The 21,629-nt window shown below is 50.3% G+C and overlaps 2 protein-coding genes across 5 annotated transcripts in view; one reads left to right on the top strand and one right to left on the bottom strand.

The window, feature by feature from the left end:
* The window catches only part of POLE (DNA polymerase epsilon, catalytic subunit), a 46,067-nt gene extending 36,261 nt beyond the window's left edge, over positions 1-9,806 (bottom strand). The window contains exons 1-12 of one of the 2 annotated variants that reach the window (XM_023241229.2): positions 9,666-9,806; positions 7,146-7,287; positions 6,401-6,481; positions 5,750-5,794; positions 5,510-5,602; positions 5,048-5,202; positions 2,499-2,640; positions 2,304-2,384; positions 1,216-1,323; positions 814-924; positions 457-542; positions 102-221 (exon numbers count right to left, since the gene is read on the bottom strand). In XM_023241229.2, coding sequence (XP_023096997.1) covers positions 102-221; positions 457-542; positions 814-924; positions 1,216-1,323; positions 2,304-2,384; positions 2,499-2,640; positions 5,048-5,202; positions 5,510-5,602; positions 5,750-5,794; positions 6,401-6,481; positions 7,146-7,287; positions 9,666-9,727 — 1,226 coding nt within the window. In that variant the 5' untranslated portion in view covers positions 9,728-9,806. Of the gene's footprint in view, positions 1-101; positions 222-456; positions 543-813; positions 925-1,215; positions 1,324-2,303; positions 2,385-2,498; positions 2,641-5,047; positions 5,203-5,509; positions 5,603-5,749; positions 5,795-6,400; positions 6,482-7,145; positions 7,288-9,483; positions 9,605-9,665 lie in introns of those variants that run through there. The other variant, XM_045041257.1, reaches the window with a different exon arrangement.
* Positions 9,807-9,854: 48 nt separating this feature from the next.
* PXMP2 (peroxisomal membrane protein 2) lies at positions 9,855-20,012 on the top strand. 3 transcript variants are annotated; one of them, XR_002737108.2, is made up of 6 exons: positions 9,862-10,179; positions 11,764-11,877; positions 13,387-13,549; positions 16,973-17,092; positions 19,245-19,330; positions 19,678-20,012. XR_002737108.2 is itself a non-coding variant. In XM_023241227.2 (5 exons), exons 1-5 carry the CDS (start codon positions 10,058-10,060, stop codon positions 19,744-19,746), a joined length of 588 nt encoding a protein of 195 aa, XP_023096995.1. In that variant the 5' UTR covers positions 9,865-10,057; the 3' UTR covers positions 19,747-20,012. The 3 variants fall into 3 exon arrangements, 2 of the variants coding, with proteins under 2 accessions (XP_023096994.1, XP_023096995.1); XM_023241227.2 differs by lacking the exon at positions 19,245-19,330 and having other exon boundaries at positions 9,865-10,179; XM_023241226.2 differs by lacking the exons at positions 19,245-19,330; positions 19,678-20,012 and having other exon boundaries at positions 9,855-10,179; positions 16,973-17,792.
* Positions 20,013-21,629: the final 1,617 nt, after the last annotated feature.

Genomic DNA, 21,629 nt, shown 5'->3' with positions numbered 1-21,629 from the left:
CCTCAAAGGGACGCAGACAGGACCAAGGGTGTGCAAGAAGGGAGCCTTGGACCCGCACACAGAAAGCCCTCTAAGACAGTGCCAGGAGCCGCCGGGCCTACCTGAGACAGTCCATGTGGATGCACTGGGATGCCTTATACTCCCCCTGGCTGTCCTTCTGGAACCCTATCTCCTGGTACATGCTCAGCCCATGGACCGCCGCTCTGGCCTCCACAAACGGCCTAGGGATGAGGGCAGACAGATGAGCACACGGCAGGTATTCTTCAGCTCCCTCAAATACAGAAAGACTGCCCCACAAGACTCCCGAGAAAACCCAGGAACCCCCCCACCCACCTCTCCTCTACATCTTAACCATTTCTAAGTGTACAGCTCGTTAGCGTGAGTACGTTCACAGTGCCACACAACATCCCCTCCCCGACACACTTCAGTTACTCACAAACTAGACATCAGACTCACCAGTCAAAAAAGTCCCCATTGTAGGTGACCATGATGGTGGGTTTGGCCTCTTGGACGTGTTCAAACCACCTCTGGATTAGATGAACCTGAATTCAATGATTCGTAGCAGTCAGTGGATTTGTGTTTCTCTTCTTCCAGCTACTTCCAATCACCCCTCCCAAAATTTCAGAAAAGCAGGCTGTATCTCATTTCCACACCCACCCCGTGCCCCAGTGTGAACAAGGACCATACCGCCAGGAACCCAGACCAGCAAGCTGCCATTCTGGTTAAATGAGCACTGAGGCCTCAAGAGTCAGGGGGCTCTTCTTCCCGTCTCACCCCAAACACCAGGGAGTTTCTCACATGACACCTCTTTACCTCGTCGGGTTCATTGAAGACACAGAAGGGTCCCTCATACTCTGGCTTGGGGGTGAACTCGAAATCTCCAACGTCCTCTGACACTATCTCCCTATTGGTGATGAGGTAGCCCTGGGAAGCGTGTGAGCAGTCGGTGTGAGTTAGGACACAAAAAGCCAAACACACCTCCCCACGCTCGGCCCAGAAGCTCCTGCAACAAGAGTCTGCAGCAACAGGAGGCCCCTCGCCCACCAGGAGCTGCAGCCCCTAGACCCCAAACGTGTCAGACTCAGATTGGAAGGCAGGGGCACGGCTTGTTTCTTCACTTTCCTGGACTCAACTCACTTATTTTCACTGAAAAAATACCAGCCACAGGGTGCATGCTGCTCCCAGGAAGCGTACACCCCAAAAGGCACCACTTACCTGACCGTCAATCATATAGGAAATCATCATAATCTGGTCAGTCTCAGCATCTGGAAACTTGAGGGGCAGTTTGGTTGTCTCGATGTCAAATGCCAAAACCACAGGGTCCTGCAGGGACATCTCATTAAGTTGGACGTAAACCAAGCTGAGCTCTGGAGACGCCAAGGGTCTTCCCGACACCCACCACCTCCACCTCCAGCTGCTAAAACAAGAGCCAAGCAGCCACAGAGAGAGGTTCCAAAAGAAGCAAGAGAGGCATTTTGGGTTGACTAACCTATGTCAAGAACACCACGGTTCACAGAGGGTATGAAATCTTAAACACCTACGAGAGGCTAAAGCACAATGGGAAAATCCTAGAATTACAGAGCACTTGAGTCACAAAGTACTTTAAAATCATGACCTCCTTTTGACCTTTACGATAACCCACAAGGGAGACTGTGCTAGAGTCAACATCTCCACTTTGGAAATGAGAAAACAGAGTACAGACTTGCCCAAGATCACAAATGTGTTCCTGAACCAAAGCCTTCCACATACGAATCTGCTTTTCACCCCATCACGTCGCTACCAACCACCCAAAATGGAAGTCAGAGCTCTCCTTTGAAGTTCAGATCCAGCCCAGCTCAAACAAGGACATCACATGGTGACATACAAGCACTAAGTGAAATCACACGTTGTCAGAAACCGACGAAAAAGAAAAAGGAAAAATATTTCTCTACAACTTTTTTAAGAAAGTATTTGGGGGGCGCCTGGGTGGCGCAGTCGGTTAAGCGTCCGACTTCAGCCAGGTCACGATCTCCCGGTCCGGGAGTTCGAGCCCCGCGTCAGGCTCTGGGCTAATGGCTCAGAGCCTGGAGCCTGTTTCCGATTCTGTGTCTCCCTCTCTCTCTGCCCCTCCCCCGTTCATGCTCTGTCTCTCTCTGTCCCAAAAATAAATAAACATTGAAAAAAAAAAATTAAAAAAAAAAGAAAGTATTTGGGGAAAAAGAAGAAAACAAATCTCTGAATTGTATTCATTCTTCAGCACTGAATTAGATCTCTCTAGAAACAAGTGGAAAAGCCAGGATGGAGGAAACGCAAGCAGTACTTACGGGTCGTTCAACAAGGTCATCTCGGCGGGTGATTTCCACAGGGAAGGCATTTCCTCGGTACCTGACGTTGTACCAGTGAGCCTGCGGGACGTGCAGCGTGTTTATCAAGAGTCTGCGTCTGTCCCAGGAGGGGTATTTCTCTTCAGTGTTACCTCCTGACCGCCAGGGGCTGCCCGAAAGCGACGGCCCACTCACCGCATGGATCTTCAGGTCAATGGAGAGGCGGATGTGATAGGGCACATCATACTCTCGCATGTCCACGATGTTGTCCAACTGGTCAGTGACCTTTTTAGAGGCTTCCTCTTCATCAACAACCACACTGCCCCCTTGCAGAACACTGTGAAACAGAGAGAGGATACTCCTAACTACAGTCTGCTGGGGGATGGCGCAGGGGGGGACCAGAGTCCATGTAGAGTAAACACAAAAGGTAGAAGGTGGCTAAGATGACCAGGACAGGCTCTTCTTAAAGAATTAGTTGGGCGGGGGGGGGTGGGGGTGGTTGGAGGGGATGCTGGGGGTACTCAATCGGTTAAGTATCTGACTCCTGATTTTGGCTCAGGTCATGATCTCTCGGTTCATTACTCTGAGCCCCGTGTCAGGCTCTGCACGGACAGCGTGGAGTCTGCTTGGGATCTCTCTCTCCCTCTCTCTGCCCCTACCCTGCTCATGTTCTTTCCCTCTCTCTCAAAAACAAACTAAAAAAAAAAAAATCCTTTAAACAAAAAGGACGATGTTGGATGACAGCCTCCCACAAGCAGCAGGTTACAGGCAGGAAATTCAGTGAGAGCTCCAAACACGTATTTTATAGGATGTACATTACATCCCAGTTAGAAACAAAGAAAGGAAAATGCTCTGTTACTTGGGAGGCACATGTACAGATGTGAACCACCCTGGCTGACCTTGTTTCCCCATCAAGAACGAGAGTCATGGGGTGCCTAGGTGGCTCAGTTGGTTAAGAGTCTGACTTCAACTCAGGTCATGATCTCACGGTCCAGGAGTTCGAGCCCTGCATTGGGCTCTGTGCTGACAGCTCAGAGGCTGGAGCCTGCTTCGGGTTCTGTGTCTCCCTCTCTCTTTGACCCTTCCGCATTCATGCTCTGTCTCTGTCTGTCTCAAAAATAAACATTAAGGGGCGCCTGGGTGGCGCAGTTGGTTAAGCGTCCGACTTCAGCCAGGTCACGATCTCACGCTCCGTGAGTTCGAGCCCCGCGTCGGGCTCTGGGCTGATGGCTCAGAGCCTGGAGCCTGTTTCCGATTCTGTGTCTCCCTCTCTCTCTGCCCCTCCCCCGTTCATGCTCTGTCTCTCTCTGTCCCAAAAAATAAATAAACGTTGAAAAAAAAAAAAATTAAAAAAAATGTTTTTTGTTTTTTAAAGAAAAAGGGTCACAAGAACACGTCCACCCTGCAGGAGTGTGGTGAGGTAACACTCATAGAACTCTCTACGTGGCAGAGCAGCTGGTTAAGTAGCAACTTTCCGTACCATAATTACCTTATCATCGGAAAGCAAGAAATCACTGTCACTAGAACATTAACTCTAATATCATCCCAGTAAGCTTCCGAATACTAAATGGACTATTAAAGGGGGAAAAAAAAAAGACAACGAGTTTTAGAGAAAAGGCATAGGCTTCTGGGTACACCTTGCAATATTGTAAAAGGTAATTATACTGGGGGCAGGGGGCAGGTGCAGTGCAGACATGTTCAGGGTTCCAAATTGATCTTTTTTCAGAGAATATGATTACCTCTCTTGAAGTCTTCAAAAGTTTTAATTAGCCAAGATTTCCTCATCTTTTCTTTATTTTGAGAGAGAGACAGAGCGTGAGCTAGGGACGGAGGGAGAGAGACAGAATCCCAAGCAGGCTCCATACTCAGTGTGGAGCCCAACGAGGGGCTCAATCTCATGACCTGAGCCAAAACCAAGAGTCCGACACTTAACTGAGCTACCCAGGCACCCCAAGATTTCCTCTTCTTAATCTCTTATCCTGTTTCCTATTATTGTTGATATCTAAACACTTGATGAACAGTGTTGGGCGTCCTATATTTACGTTTTTCTGTATAACACCCAAAGTTTTCTAGAAAAGATGTGCTATGTAACTCTAGGCATTCAGTAAACTCTGTAGGCAGCTTGACACTTGCCATAAGCCATGAAAACAGACTGAAGCAAAGTGGTGTGACTAGGAATCCAAAATGTCTCTATTACAGCAACTCAATTTTAGAGCCACAAACCCACCGCTATGTAAGAAAAGAGGAAGAGCTCAAATGTAAGCCAAAAAACCACCATTTCTTTAACAAAAATGCAGCACATAAGAAATTCTATCTAGGGGCACCTGGGCGGCTCAGTTGGTTAAGCATCCGACTTTGGCTCAGGTCATGATCTCACGGCTCATGAGTTTAAGCCCCGCGTCGGGCTCTGTGTTGACAGCTCAGAGCCTGGAGCCTGCTTCAGATTCTATGTCTCTTTCTCTTTCTCTCTCTCTCTCTCTCTCTCTCTCTCTCTCTCTCTCTCTCTCTGGCCCTCCCCTGCTTGTGCGTTCACGCTCTCTCTCCCTCTCAAATATTTAAAAAAAAAAAAAAAAAGAAAGAAAGAAATTCTATCTAATTGCTTGAAAGTGCTTCCACACTGGACAAGCCAATCCTTACGGTAACTTCACCACTGGGTTTTCCTACCTCCCGTCCATCTTGCCCCTCGGGACACACAGGAACCCGTCCGTGTGGACTCACTGGCTGCTTACGACAGGTAAGCTCACCTGGACAGCATAGCTGTGTAGGCATCACTGGCGTGGCCCTGCTCCCGGCTCTTCCTCACGGCAGGGGAGATGTCCTTCCTCACTCTGACAAGGTCCTCCACCGTGTTGAAGGACAGCTTAATGTAATTTCGCTTCAAACCCACCAAGTGATTTGGCTACAAAATGAAGAGATTGTGCTCATAAGCTCAAGAGAAAAAAGACTTTACTGGGGAAAGAAAATAAAGGGAGAATGACTCAAAGGTAAACCCACGAGTGGAAGAGTCAGCAAGTCCAAAGCACCTTGTCCAACTCTACATGTGGCACCAACTATGCCACTGGACTTCTCCAGGACATACAGACAGTCACCGAAGCCCCGCCACCCGTACCCACCCCACAGGTGCTAAACTTGGCCTCCTCCCATCTCATCCCATGTGCAGGACAGACCCAGCCTCATTTATCCTGGAAGGGCCAAGTGGTACTCACCAAGTCCAGATCCTCTTTGGGGACAGTCTCTACTTTAGCAATTTTACCCTGAAACTTCTTGGAGAGAAAAGATGAAACTTCTCGCTCACAACCCTAAATTGAGATCAGAGTGAAAGGACTTTCTACAGTGAAATCTGTCTTCCTGGCCCATTTCTCTAGAGGCCCCTTTAGGTTCAGTTCCAAAGCTCCCCATAACATGAGGCTCAGGTCGTGTGATCTGACTCTACGAACCACACTTACCTTTCTGGTTGCAATGTAGAAATATGGCTTGTAGGGCAAGGCCACCTGCGAAAGCCACCGACCATTGAGAGGCAACAAGAAAGAAAAAAGGGAGACGAGTGAAGACGCGCTGTTTGCTATTATACTCGTGAGCAGCCTGGATCCAATGCACCCTTGCCCTTGACACCTCTTAAAAGACGCTGCAGGGGCACCTGGGTGGCTCAGTCAGTTGAGCTTCCGACTTCGGCTCAGGTCATGATCTCAGGGTCGGTGAGTTTGAGCCCCGCGTCGGGCTCTGTGCTGACAGCTCAGAGCCTGGAGCCTGCTTCAGACTCTGTGTCTCCCTCTCTCTCTGACCCTCCCCCATTCATGCTCTGTCTCTGTCTCAAAAATAAATAAATATTAAAAAAAAACTAAAAAAAAAAAAGGTGCTGCAGCAGGTAATTAAGAGCTGCACATATGGCAGGGGCAAAAGTCTGAGACAGACAACATTGCTCTTTCAGTCTGTCCAAGCTGGCTCCTCTTATGACATCCTAAATGGTGACCCATGTGGCTCCAAGGGACCCGTGTCCCTGACACCTCCCAACCCCCTCTCCTCACAGCTACCACTTTGGACCCAGCTACACCTCATCACTTGAGTGGGTTTTAGCTTCTTGGGGTTCAGGGGCTTACCTTAAATCTGCTCCCGTCATCTTGAATAAAGTAGTAATCCACCGCACTGACCAGGCGTTTATCTTCATCTAAAATCTCGGTCTACGAGAGAACCAGCCAGCACAGGCACCTTACCCGCTGCACAGTCCAAGACCCCTCTTGCTTTTCACTCTCTGGGAAACTGAGCACAAAAACAAACCCTTTCTCCCTGCCCCGCCCCCGCATAAACATCCCGCAGCCCCATTCACAAGAACTGCATCGCAACACCTTTCAAATGAGGATTTCTCTCAATCCCTCCCTCATCCCTGAAAACTTCATTCTTTTTTTTTTTTTAATTTTTTTTTTCAACGTTTATTTATTTTTGGGACAGAGAGAGACAGAGCATGAACGGGGGAGGGGCAGAGAGAGTGGGAGACACAGAATCGGAAACAGGCTCCAGGCTCTGAGCCATCAGCCCAGAGCCCGACGAGGGGCTCGAAATCACAGACCGCGAGATCTTGACCTGGCTGAAGTCGGACGCTTAACCGACTGCGCCACCCAGGCGCCCCATGAAAACTTCATTCTTATAGGTTAACAGGGACACCCTTCACCCTGGTCTTCCCAGTAGCCCCTACACGACCCAGCGGTGTGAAAGAGGGAAGTAGGAGAGCTACAAACAGTGCCGTCTCCACCTGTATCCCCCACTCTGCCAAGGCCTAGGCTGCTCCGAGGGGTGCGGCTGCCCTCCTGAGCGGGACGAGGACCGAGAAAAAGCCCAGGTGCTTACAGGGTGCATGTTGATGAGCCAGCCCGTCTTCTCACCAGGCTCCTTGAGTCTCTCAAAACCAAACCGCAAATCCATCTTATCTGTCCACTGACTGCGCTCCAGGCGCTTAAGTGCCGAGACAGAGGAAGAGGGGCCATCGTCCCTGAATGAAAGGAGGGAAATTCGTCTTCAGCAATCATGATGCCATCTATTCCCACAACCCTCTGTCCACCCAGTGTAACCATTTTGTTTTTAATTTTTTTTTCAACGTTTATTTATTTTTCAGACAGAGAGAGACAGAGCATGAACGGGGGAGGGGCAGAGAGAGAGGGAGACACAGAATCGGAAACAGGCTCCAGGCTCCCAGCCATCAGCCCAGAGCCTGACGCGGGACTCGAACTCCCGGACCGCGAGATCATGACCTGGCTGAAGTTGGACGCCCAACTGACTGTGCCACTCAGGCGCCCCTCAGTGTAACCATTTTGGATGTGACACAGGAAATGCATCCCCCAAAACACCTCACATGTGGCAAAACAACTCACTAAAACAACATATGTCATGGGAAACACGACAGGCCGGATCCTCAAAACACGCTGGACTCTGTAACCAGAGCACTAATAAAAACAATCGTGGGGCGCCTGAGGGGGCTCAGTGGTTGAGCGTCCAACTTTGTCTCAAGTCATGATCTCATGGTTTGTGAGTGTGAGCCCCGCATCGGGTTCTCTGCTGGCAGCACAGAGCCTGCTTCAGATCCTCTCTACCCCTCCCCCGCTCTCTCTCTTTAAAAAAAAAAAAAACAAAAAAAAAAACTTAAAAAAAAAAACAATGGTGACTGGACACTGCTGCCTTATGGGATACTAAAAATGCACGAAGTCCAGCATTGCACTCCTGGGCATTTACCCCGGAGAAATGAAACTCACATTCACACACACACTTGTGCGTGACTGTGCCTAGCAGCTCACTCATGATAACCCAAAGTGGAAACCACCCAGGGACTCCTTAACAGGTGAGTCATCAACCTAGGCTATATCCTTCCCATGCAATACTATTGGCCAATAAGAAGGAACAAACTTACCCATCAAGGGTACTATTCAGAGTGAAAAAAGCCAACCCTCTAAAATTACACACTTCGGGGTGCCTGGATGGTGCAGTCGGTTAAGCGTCCGACTTCAGCCAGGTCACGATCTCGCGGTCTGTGAGTTCGAGCCCCGCGTCGGGCTCTGGGCTGATGGCTCAGAGCCTGGAGCCTGTTTCCGATTCTGTGTCTCCCTCTCTCTCTGCCCCTCCCCCGTTCACGCTCTGCCTCTCTCTGTCCCAAAAATAAACGTTGAAAAAAATAAAATAAAATAAAATAAAATAAAATAAAATAAAATAAAATAAAATAAAATAAAATAAAATAAAATTACACACTTCACAATTCCACTGAGATAGCATCCCTGGAGTTAAATCAGAGTGGACAACAGAGTAGTGGCTGGCATGGATGAGGAAGAGGGAGGAGCGGAGGCGGCTGTGGCCACAAAAGGGCAGCAGGAGGGATCCGCGGGCTAGAACTGTTCAGCGCCTTGATTGTGGTGGTGGTCACATATGATGTGCACACACACGAGTAAACACACACACACACACACACACGAGTGTCCATGCACTGCATGCACGTCAATTTCCTGGTTGCAACCTTGTGCTTTAGCAACTAAGATGTTACCCCGGGGGTGAAACTTATGGCTTATGGGTGCATGCGATCTGTGTGTCATTTCTTACAACTGCTTGCGAATCTACAATTAACTCAAAAAGCTGTTTCTTTGTATTTTTATTTTTAAAATGACCGTTCTGAAATGTATTAGTCTGTCAAGTGAAATCAACGTTATCCACCACAACAATGAGCCCGCAAAGCCGGCAGCGCAGTACACAAGAAAGCAAGAGTCCTGATGACCGACCTGGCCTGGATTCTAGTTCCGCCAAAATCGAGCGTGACAATTAAGTCATATGATGCACGTGATGTATAAAGTGGGTGCTCAATAAACAGCACTTGGGATACTCATCGAAGGTCAACACAAATACAAGGGAGTATGTCTCTCGTCTGTAAGGGAAGATCCTACGCTAGCGGCGCTCGCTGAAAGCAAACACTCGAACGACCCACTCCGTCCACGCAGAGAGCCGGGGAAGCGCTCCGGCAACTCGGCCCGCGCCCCGCGCCCGCTCAGCCTCCGCGCTGCCCCCCCCCCCGCCCACCTCCGCACGCCCCGCGCCCGCAAGGCCTCCGTCTGCACCAGTCGGGAGCGGAGCGAGGGGCGCGCACACGCCGCGGTCTGCACGAAGCCGTCTCCCACCGGCCCGCGTTACAAACCCAGGGAGGCGGCCCCACCTGCTGCGCCGCCACGTCGCCAACCACAGACGTTCCCACACAGACCTCGGAGCGAAGCGCACGGAAACCCAGTGCGAGCCCGGGACCGACGCGCCGCACCGAGGCGTCCTGAGCGGGGCCGCCGCGGCCACGCGCCCCAAACGCCCGCCGCCCACCCGCCCGGACGGCCCGGCGCCCCTCACCGGCTGGCCTCGCCGTCCGCGCCCGGTTCCGCGCGCCGCCGCCCGCTGTTCCTCAGAACCATCGCGCCGCGCTCGCACCGCCCCGGCTCTCCCGGAGAAATTTGGCGCGCTCCCCCCAACTCTCGCGAGAGACCGGAAGCGCCCGCCGCTCCCTCAGGAGGCTCGCCCCGCCCCGCCCCGCCCCGCCCCGCCCCACCGAGCTCCAATGGCCACGGCCGCCCGAGGGGTGGCGGCCAGATAGGGACTCAGGGAAAAGTGTGCGGAGGCGGTCGCCGCGCAAGGCGGGGTCTGTCCCTGGCCGCGCTGCGTGCCGCGGCGGGGCGGGAAATGTCAGGCCGTCCCCGCCTGGTGCGGGGTCGTGGGGCCCCGGAGGGCGCGGAGCGCGGGAGGCGATGGCGTCGGCGGCGTCGAAGCTGCGGGCGGAGGCCGGGCTCGGGGCGCTCCCGCAGCGGGCGCTCGTCCAGTACCTGCGCCTTCTGCGGCTCTACCCTGTGCTCACCAAGGCGGCCACCAGGTCGGCGCGCAACGGCCGCGGAGGGGACGGGACCGGGCGGGGGGCGGCCCGGAGCTCGGCCGGCCTCGGGGACCCAGCCACGTAGATGCATCCTGTGCAGGGATTTGAGTGCGAAAGGCAAAATGTCCGGGTGTCAAAATGACCTCCCAAAGGCCTTCAGTTAGCCCGAGAGCTCAGCATAGGCGGCTTGGTGCACTCGGTCCTCACAAGTAGTTACCAGGGGCCAGACCGAAGGAAGGCACAAAGCGAAGGGCTCCAGGCAGACCTCCTGCCCTGGACGTGACCTCCTGCCCTGGAGGTGACCTCCGGCCCAGCTTCTCCGCGGGCGGTCGAAGCCTGACCCGCGCTTGTTCTGAGGTTAGAGTGGCTCAGGAGCGACGCGTTAAGATTTGTTTTTTTAGTCAGCTTTGCATTCGGCAGAAAGGTGACAACCCCCTCCGCACTCCCCCCTCCCCCGTCTGCTGGTCAGTTGCACCCTTTGATTTGGGGTACTAAACTTTTTATGAGACATCGTCCTCCTCCATTACTTTAATTACTTAATTTTATAAGTTTGTCCGCTTTTGTTAAAGCCAGCTTTTCATAAGTAGGTACAGCACGCTTCCTGCGTGTCAGGCATCAGCAGCAATCAAGGGGGTAGGGACCCTCAAAGGCGTTTCTATTCTAGTGAAAGAGTAGAGGAGGAACAGATAAATACGTAGCACAGATGAAGTGGTCGGGGAAGGTGACATTTGAACGGGAGGCCTGAATGAAGGGAGGGAACGAGGGGAGCCGAACCTCCCTGGGCAGAGGGTACTTCAGGTGCACAGATCCCGAGGGAGGAGCAAGCTAATAATGGAGGGGCGGAAGGAAGACTGTGTTGCTGGAGAAATGAAAAGCCGAGAAAGGAAGCAGATGAGAAAGAGGTAGCCAAGGATCAGCTCAAGAAGGTGCTTATCACCCATACAAAGAATTTTGACATTTTTAGCCCACAGGGCTTATCAGAAGGTAGCTGTAGACCAAGCCTTGGAGCAACCGGGCCTGTCTCCACCTCTCTATTGACATTTCTGTTGTGATCACTGTAGTTTACATGCGGGTGTAAGAAAGAATACAGGGGGGTCCCTCGCACACTTTGCCCAGTTCCCGCCATGGGTAACATTTTGTAAAAGTGTAGTACAATATCACAGCCAGGCACTGGCACAGACACAGTCCACGGATCAGGTTTTCCTGCCTTTCGTTCTGCTATGCTCACCTTTTGACATAGGGACCTTACACTGGGGCTGCCGTAGGGGCGCCTGGGTGGCTCAGTCGAGCGTCAGATTCTTGATTTCAGCTCGGGTCATGATCCCAAGGGTCGTGGGATTGAGCCCTGCGCCAGGCTCCGTGCAGAGTGTGGAGCCTGCTTGGGATTCTCTCTCTCTCTCCCTTTGCCCCTCTCCACCACTTGCACCCTCTCTAAAATAGAAAATTAAAACTAAAAACCTGCTTTAAAAAGGACTCCTCTCTACCCACCCCACCATGATCTCAGAACAGCCACGCTAAGTACATGCAGGAATGGCCCCCCTCTTGCTGGTTGCCCCCGTTTTCTGATGACATCTCTGTCCACAGTGGCATTTTGTCAGCACTTGGGAACTTCCTGGCCCAGATGATGGCGAAGCAGCGGAAAAAAGAAAACTGCCAAAAGCTAGATGTCAGTGGGCCTCTCAGATACGCCATTTATGGGTGAGTTTCACAAAGGGGCTGATCTAACCAGCAGCAGACTAACCATGACAAAGCTAGGGTATCAAGACCAAGCCTCTGAAATAACCTAATTTTGAGAAATAATTTTTAAAAAGCGTTGAAGTAATCATGGGGAAAAAATCAGAATGATGCATAACATTAACTTGTTTTATGGTTTTCATTTTGAATCGCATGAGTGGGGGCAGCTGTCCTCATTGGGCCGAGAGATCTGAGGGCAGATAATTCACCTGAACCTAAATTAGACTTCAAGACACAAAGACCGTGAAAGAGGAAAACTACTCAAATATTGCCAGTTGTTTCTGTTATTTTCATAGCTTAAACAACCAGAAAATAAATACTTAGGAATCCTGAAAAATGTCCAGTTTTGGAATCACTTTTGGAACTGCAAAGAACACAGAGATTCAGGAGTTTTACCCAATTAAATCCACGTCACGTTCTCTGGCCAACAATAGTGATTGTATAGATGGATTATTTTGAAGTCGTATTTTGTTTTTGATCTAAAACTCACAAATATCCCTTCGTCTTCGGAAGCCCGCTGGTTGCAGCCACCACAGCTGTCCTGTAATGTAGATAAAGAGAAGCCACAATCCTCCTGGAGGGGAGGAGGGAGTCAGGATCACCTGAGAGGCCTCACCCACTCAGGGTTTATGGCGTTGACTTCCGTTCCCTCTCACTGAGGACCCTGCTCCCGGCCACATAACCTGTGGCAGGACAGGAAGCCACAGCTGAGAACCACTTGTTTAAGGACTTTAGTGTCAAAGATGGGAAGACCCTTAGGTCCCTACCCCCCATTTTATTGCTGAATCTTACGGAACTGTGGATGTGTTTTACCAGCAGATGGCGTGGCTGGGTTCAGTTCTGTCCCAAGCGTTCTACCCTTGGGAATGCACAGTAGCAGGACAGACAAGCCAGTGCCCAGCACCAGGCTTCACTCTTGCTAACTACCCAACAGGATTTGCTGAGAAGCTCTAATACCAGGGGTGCCCCCACTTACTTACTACTGAGCACCTCCTCTGAGCCAGGCCATGTTCTAGGCGCTGTGGACACAGCAGTGATGAGACAGACACAATCCGTCTTGTGACGCGTACCTGTAGCAGGGCGAAGAGGGCACCACGCGACTAAACAAATGCGAGGAGGACATGTAGTGATAAATGCTATGAAGGCAGTGAAACAGGACCTGGAGTTGAGAGTGGCTGAGACAGCAGCTGGTGCGTTGTCCAGAACAATCAGGAGGTCTCCAAGCTGACAGTGTGGAGAAGGAGCTGGCCGCGTGAAGATTGATGGGGGATCTGGTCTATCAGGGACAAAAGACAATGCTTGAAGCAGATTCAAAGAAAGCCTGTTTTCTAGAAGGACCACACATACCTGTGTGGTCAGGGAAGGGGGACCCAGGGAGCAGGGCTTAGGACCTGGGGTTGGGGGGTGAAGCTGGACCCAAGAAGGACACATCCAGGAAATGGCAGTCCTGCTCACCCCGCTGCGGGGCCTCAGGTTCTTCTTCACAGGGCCACTGAGTCACTTCTTCTACCTCTTCATGGAGCACTGGATCCCTTCTGAGGTGCCCTGGGCTGGGGTCAAGAGGCTCCTCCTGGACCGCCTCCTCTTTGCACCGGCCTTCCTGTTGTTGTTTCTCCTCGTCATGAACTTCCTGGAGGTTGGTCGCTGCCATAGTACTTGCGATAGCTCTTTGCGGGGCACAGCGATTCTTGACCTGGCATCCGTGGGTGGAATTCAGAGGGTCTGTGAACTTTCCAGCACACCAAAATTGAAACTTCTCTCTCTTGTTTTTATGAATGTCAGACACAAACCCCAGTCATATTGGCGGTACCTGTCGGTCCGCAGTAAGAAATCACAGAGGTCTTGATATCACACATCCCAAAATATCTTTTATGTTTCTGGACCCCCGGCACCTGCCTTCAAGTCTTGTCACTGAATGTGTTAAGGAAGCACACATACTGGTCTATCATAAGATTCTTTTTAAAAAAAAAATTTTTTTAACGTTTATTTATTTTTGAGACAGAGACAGAGCACGAACGGGGGAGGGTCAGAGAGAGTGAGACACAGAATCTGAAACAGGCTCCAGGCTCTGAGCTGTCAGCACAGAGCCCGACGCGGGGCTCGAACTCGCAGACTGCGAAATCATGACCTGAGCTAAAGTCGGCCGCTTAACCGACTGAGCCACCCAGGCGCCCCAATAAGATTCTTTTCTGAATATTTTGGTAGCTGTATTCAGTATAGTTCCCTGGTAATCTTATATATGTTATATAAACAGGATTCTGAGAAGGGGGTCTATGGGACTCACGACACAGAAGTTTCAGGCCCCTAATGGTATCGCAGAAGCCTGTGCTAATTCAGTGCCTGAACATCATAAGTGCTCTGAAGAGGCTAACAGACCAGCATAGACTGAAAACCTCACAACTCACCGCAGGAGAGGTGTGTTCACGCAAATCACTAGGCATGTCTGTTCTAACGTGCCCAGCCTAAGACCCTTCCCAGTTCACTACACCTCCAGCCTCTCATCATCTCTCTGTCCACTGTGTGCCTGAGATGTGTCCTGTTCTGCCCTGAAAGTAATCGTTCCAACCAATCACATTCTGCCCTGAAAGTAATCGTTCCAACCGATCACATTCTGCCCTGAAAGTAATCGTTCCAACCGATCACATTCTGCCCTGAAAGTAATCGTTCCAACCAATCACAGCAGGCAAATGCTTCTGCAGGTTTTATTTTGAAGCAGCACCTTGAGGTCTTATTACTGAAGAGAATGCCCCTGTGGCCAAAAGTGATCCTTGCGGGGGAAGCAGGAAAGATGCATAACCTCAACCATGATTGCTAGTAAGTCCTTGAGAGTAAGAAGAAGTGTTTGGGAAGCCATGAGAAAACCTGAGGTAGGAAGCAAAGGATACCCACATTAGAAGCGAAGGTACAGGAGTGTCTCTTTTTTTCCTTCTAGCTATGAAAGGAATATATTTTTCATTAATAGACAAAAACCCTAAATCCACGTATCGTATGTTACCAAGGTGTGTAAAGCGCCCAACATAAATGCCTTGTGTTGGACCACGTTATACCACACACACAATAGATGCTTCTGCATCTGCATTAAAAAAAATTTTTTTTAATTTGAATATAGGTGACCCACAATGTTATGTTAGTTTCAGGTGTGCAGCACAGTGACTCAACTTCTCAATACATTACACTATGCTCACCGCAAGTGTCAGCATACGACTCTGTTAAAACATCCCTTTCTCTCTTCCCTGCACTGTGCCGACATCTAGCATTTCTTAATCACAGACATCATGTTTGGACCACACAGTGTTTGCTAGTCCACCATATGTCCGTCCCTTATCCAAAAAGGCTGTCCTCAACGTGTCCTCCCTGCGGTGGTACAGAGTAATACAAACGGCGGACATCTATGAGCACTTGTTCCAAGCCCCGCGTTGAGCCCTTCGTGTCATTTGAGCCACAAGGCAACCCCATTTTACAGATGAGAAAGCTGAGGCCCATGGCTTAAGTTCTCATAACTTACGAGCCCTTGAATCGAGTCAGACCCAGGCTTCGTGACCCCAGAGCTTCTTTCTCCTCCACGTGAGGTTTGTTTCCCCACATTCTTGACAATCATGGTTATATTTTTCTTTTAAATAGTTTGCAGGTTGATATGTAAAAACAACATATACATCTTTATAAGGTTGAATATCTTTTTATACGCCTCCTATATTCTATGAACTTTGCTTATTTTCTATCAGTGTTGGCTTTTTCTCACTGATTGTGTGTTTGTATATATTAAGGAGATCAATCCTTTGCCGGATACAAATTGCAGATATTTTCCCCATTTTTTAGGTGTTTGTCTTTTTTTTTTTTTAATGTTTATTTTTGAGAGACAGACAGACAGCATGAGCAGGGGAGGAGCAAAGGGAGAGGGAGACACAGAATCCGAAGCAGGTTCCAGGCTCTGAGCTGTCAGCACAGAGCCCGACGTGGGGCTCGAATTCATGAGCCATGAGATCGTGACCTGAGCTGAAGTCAGACGCTTAACTGACTGAGCCACCCAGGCGCTCCTAGGTGTTTATCTTTTAACTTCATATAAAGTTAAACATTTGAAGTTACAAAAATAGTTTATTTATAGTGTGTTTCTCCATGCAGGAGTTTAAAATATTCATGTATTCAAATATGTGATTCTTTTTCTTTGTGGGTTTCTTTAAAGGAAGATACTGGAAATATTCTCTTAAACTTTGTTCTTTTACTCTTATGATATTATGTGCATTTTGACAAATGCAAACATAATAGAAATATTCTATATTTTCCTCTGGTATTCTTATTTTTTTAATTATATGTGGGAGATACACTTGGCTTGTTTCTTCCACTTCAATTGCAAATTATCTCATTGCCATTTATCAAACAATCCCGTGGCTTGAAGTGTCAACTTTATCAAATACTGTCATTCTCATATGTACAGGCCATTATCTGGACTCTTCGATCTTTTGCTGGATTCTATTTCCATAGTGTGTCTTTTATTTTTTAGCTTTTAATTACCATAATTATTAGTATTAATTACCATAGAGTATTTTTAAATCTTCAGTAATTTAGGCCTCCCCTGTTATTATTTTTCAAGATAGTTATTTTTTATGCACTTATCCTTTCAGATGACATTCAGAATCACCTTATTGGGGCTCATTTTTTAAAAACTCCTGAGAAGTTTTGCTTGAAAAACGCATCAATTTTGGAGGCCATTTTGGGAAACACGAACAGCCAGGCCATAAATAGCAGCTCTGGTGCCCGCTGCCAGCAGTACGGGTCACACCACTTAATCAGCTCTGCGAGGAGCGATGAGGGTCTGTGCGGGCAGTGGGCACAGGATGAGCCGCGGGGAGTTTCCCCGTCGGCTTTCTGACCAAGTGACTGGCTCCTGATCCCTGCGGTGCTAATGAGACACACAGATGTGCTGTCTCTATACAAATGGAACAAAATCCACAGTTTTCAAAACCATCGTGTTAGGGTTTGGGGCCCTCCAGACCGTGGCACCCCCGCTTCAGTTCTGAGGGCAGTGGTGATCACTTACTGTCCACACTCCCCTCCTTTCCAGGGGAGAGACGCAGCTGCTCTCTCTGTCCAGATAAGAAGAAGCTTCTGGCCGGCGCTGCGCATGAACTGGCGAGTCTGGACCCCAGTGCAGTTCATCAACATCAACTACGTCCCTCTGCAGGTGAGGGCCAGCTGGCACCATGCGGAGCCCGAGGGGGCCTCATCCTCCACCAGCCTTGTTCCTTCTTGGAACGATTGGTGGTTTTCTCTCCACGCAGAATCATTAGCAGCTTTGGATGTGGACGGGCGAAGCGTGTCCACACCTCATCCCTTGGTCCCAGAAACATTTCTGAAAAGCCTCCAGTCCAGGACAGCTCGAGTTTTCCAGGGGCTCAGCGTTGCCAGTGCCTGGCCCCGTGGGTCACAGCTGGCCTTGCGTGCCCGAGTCGAGCGGTGGCCGTGCCCAGCAGGGTGTGCGGCAGCGGCGAGGCCGGCCTTACCTGCCCTGACATCAGCGTGCGCCTGAGCCCTGAGCGGCAAGCGGCAGGCAGGACCCTGGGGGCAGGGATGCTGTCGGGGCGCCGCGCACCAGGTTCAGCCCTTCTGGGCACCGGGGGTCGCGGCCCGAGGCAGGCTGCTGAAACTGGGCCTCCACTCTGAGCACGGTGGGAGCCTGGAGGGGCTCTAAGCTGCAGGAAGAGCTCACCAGGGCAAGGCTGTGGGGCCCGCCGTCCTGCCGCCGTCTTTACACACCAAGGACAGCCCACCTGTGTCCAGCCCCAACACCACGCCCAGGGCTAGAGATCTGGAGGCGGGGCTTGGCACGCGTCTGCTCACGGCCGGCCGTGGGTGTATTACAGCCTCAGAGCAAGGATTTGCAACTGCGTCTTAGGAATCCACTGCAGCCTTCCTACGCTCCCTCCCTCCCGTGAGGGTCACGCAGGGCAAGCTCACCCACCAACAAAACGCAGCAACACTCAGGCCACGTTTCTGTCCAGGGAAGCCTTGTAAAGACCCAGTGCCTGGGGTTTGGGGGAGAGCTAGTCGCATAGGCACCCTCTGCCTGGTGCTTACCAGAATTTCAGACTCCCAGAAGGAGAGTCAGTGCTCAGCAGAACTGCTTTGTTTTAGCGAGCAGTCTAAGCACAGAGGCCATTCTTATCCGTCGGGGAAAGGTAGGAACCCACAGGAACTCTAAGTTCCCAGAGCCCAGGCAAGGGCTAGCCACTCTGACAGGCCTTTCCAAGGAGAGCAGCCTCAAGCTTTTTTTGCACACCATTTAAGTAACCTACTTGGTTTCCCCCTGCTTTAGAAAGGAGAGACAGACCTGAGGCAGAACCCCCTGGAGCAGAGCTCCATTGCAAGGATGGGAAGAGGGAGGGAGGTGCAGGCTGGGTGGTCACACACACACACACACACACACACACACCAAGGAGTAGCAGAAAACCAGAAGGTGGCAGTGACACAACCACAGTCACTGCAGGGAGTTAAAGGAAAATGAAAATCAGTTAGTTTCATTGACTTTAACAACAATCCTCATCAGTGACCTTCCCAGGAGCAATTTCAGTGGCTCCTTGAGGGCTGAAGCCAGACTGCTGTGAATTGAGCAGTGGGTGGGGAAGTAGAAAAGAAATCGTTAAGTCTGCGAAGTTCTCTCAAGAAGTGTGTGACGAGGTGGGGAGAAGTGATAGGAGAGGGTCTCTGAAGCTTGGAGAGGCCATATTCTACCCTAAAGAGGGTGCATGGGGTTTGGACACAGGCAGAGGGATGCTTTGGACAGAGGCTCTTCTTTACTAAGACAAGAGAGTGGTGCCTGTTCACTGGTGACCTCCCATCCATACCTCTTTCCTTGGGGAAGGCAGAGGCCAGGGCGGGGCCACACTGAGGCAAAAGGAGGTAGGATGGGTACTTCGAGGGGAGAGGAGGGGCAAACCTGTAGAGGACGGCAGAGGGAGCCGACTGGAGCCCCTCGTGTGCGTGGACCTAGGGCCCCAGGGTGGCAGGGGAGCAGGGAGAATGGAGCTTTGCCAAGGAGTATAACCAAGGAACAGGAAGGGAAGGCAATGAGGGCTTTGGGCATGGTATTCTAATGTATGTAGCAAAGGAAATAGACACAGAAAGGCAGAAGGGCTGAGGATGTGAAGGGGTCTGTGGATGGGAGAGTAGGAGAGCCTGGAAAATGGAACCCTTCTGGGCACCCTGGGGACAGAGCGCCAGGAGGCTGCGGTCACGGTTTCCATTTGAGGTGGTCGCAGGCAAGTGCCTCAGGGGCAGTGAAGCTTATTAAGCAAATACTGAGCAACTACTGTATGCCCCACTGTTCTAAACTCTAGGGGTACCGTGATTAACAAGACAGACCAGACCGCTACTTTCATGGAGCTTATATGCCAGGGAGACTCCCTGACTAAAGGCATTTCAGGTGGGAGTACATCCATGAGAGCATCAAAGCAGGGTAATGGCTTGGGGTGGGGGGGCTGGCGGCCACCAGTGGGCTGGGTGAGGCCACCACTTGACCAGTCCTGGGCTGGGAAGCTAAGCCAGGAGCTAGTGCTCAGCGAAGGAGGATGTGGGACAGTTCTCGTCAGTTTCCCCTCCTGGCCTGTAACATGGCTAGGCAGAGTCCCGCTCACCCCTCCAGCACGGTGCTCAGTACAAAGTAAGGCTCAGTGAATACAGTAGTAGGGGGATGGGCTCAGTCCTGGGGGATGGGTGCCTGGGAAGCACAGTCAGGACTTCGCTCACTGTGGCCTGTGTTCGCTTTGGCAGTTCCGGGTGCTTGTTGCCAACCTGGTGTCTCTGTTCTGGTACATCTACCTGGCCTCTCTGGGGAAGTGAAGATGGCCTGGAGTGAACACACCCAGCTGTGTAGGGACACCTGCCTAGGGTGAGAGAGCAGAAACCACCTGGTCAAGACTGTAGCTGACTCCAGATCACGTGGTTCAAGATGGCGAAACAATCTGTTAATGTAAGAATCTCGTGTTTTAAAAAGGTAGAAACTGTCTTCAGGTGATGCTGCCTCAGAGTCGTAGAATGCAGTAGCAATGATTGCACTTGTCACCCTGAATTGAGTTAGGACAACAATAAACTATAATGTAGCCTTTTCCGTGATGGTTTTAATTTCTCAGAATAATTGCTGTCACTTTGGAAGAAGAAATGGGTGGCTAGAGGGCTCAGATTTTTTTTTTTTTTACTTTAAAAAAAGTTGTGGTTAAATCTGTTCTACAACTGCTTACCTCCGTGGAGCCGTTGGAAAAGGGCCCTTCTAGAGCAGGATTTCGCCCTGCGAGAACCATACGCCACCTTTCAGTGGATTTTCTGCTCTGTTATCACTCGTTAACCTTCCTTCTCACCTTTTCTCATTCTCAATATCCTATTCTTGTTTCATAGCTACAATACCCTTGGATCCTAATTTTATATTAAAAAATCTCTCTTCTGTTGCATATGCTGTTTCTGTTTTCTCAGGGTTCACGTTTTTTTTTTTTTCTTTCCTTCCTGTTTTGCTCTTTCTCCCAGTCAGGATTTCCCCCAAAGTCTGCTAATCATACATCAGTGTTTAAGAGTCAGAGCCACTCATATGGCACCCTCAGTGTGGGCTGACCAATTTGGCTGGAGATGACTCATTTTCAGTAACTGAGGCCTTTTCTCTTAGACTGGTCAGTTTTCCCAGAGAGGAATTCTTTAATTTCTTGCCCAGCAGAAGGGTCGTGGTTGTAGCAGAGCATGGTATAAGCCTAGTGGCCAACATTCTTGTGGCTAACTAGAGGAAAAGAGTTAGCGGTCCTATTAGTATGTGAACTCCATAATCTCAGCTGTACTGCTGTATCTTCGTCTCCGTGGTCTGGTGTCCTCAGATCCACAGTCCTTCTGGTTTAAATCCTCTGGAATGAACGTCTTCTGCCATGATGGAGGTGAGGTATTCACCTGAGGGTACAGGTCACGGAGGGTGTGCAGACGACAGTCTCTTAAAGGCTCTTCAATCAGTCCTTCTTTGTTCAACCCTATCCCCTTCCTAAGAGGTGGGGCTACGGCTTGTAACTCCCAGATTCTTCCAGACTCACTGGACTAACTGAGCTTGTTCTTGGTTTCCCCACAATACTGGCAACTGATGCTCCATTTCTCAGGTCAAAGGTGATCTGATTCCCAGCTTCCAAAATTTTGTCAACTGATCTTTTTGCTTTGTTTCTTCCTGTGGACTAATTTTTTTCCTTTCAAAATCTTTTTACTATCATTTTAGTAAGCAGCCTTCTGGAAGAAAGAGGCATGAATGTATGGTTTCAAGATGCCACGTTTGTTTGTTTGTTTGTTTGTTAATTTATTTAAAATAATGTTTGAGAGAGAGAGAGCACGAATGGGGGACGGACAGAGAGAGGAGACAGGATCTGAAGCAGGCTCCAGGCTCCCAGCTGTCAGCACAGAGCCCGATGTGGGGCTCGAACCCATGAGCTGTGAGATCATGACCTGAGCCAAAGTCGGACGCTCAGTCGACTGAGCCACCCAGGCGCCCCCAAGGCACCATGTTTAAACAGAGATCTGGGTATTTCTGTGGAACAGATGCATTCTCCAAAACCCAGAGTGATTTTTTCCAACTCTTGATTTTGGCTCAGGTCGTGACCTTGAGGTCATGAGATTGAGCCCTGCATTGGGCTCTGCACTGGGTGTGAAGCTAGCTTGGGATTCAATCTCTCAATCTCTCTCTCTCGGCCCCTCCCCATGACACA

The sequence above is a fragment of the Felis catus genome, chromosome D3 (assembly GCF_018350175.1).
Source record: "Felis catus isolate Fca126 chromosome D3, F.catus_Fca126_mat1.0, whole genome shotgun sequence".
NCBI lineage: Eukaryota > Metazoa > Chordata > Mammalia > Carnivora > Felidae > Felis > Felis catus.
This window is presented reverse-complemented; position numbering and strand designations above follow the sequence as displayed.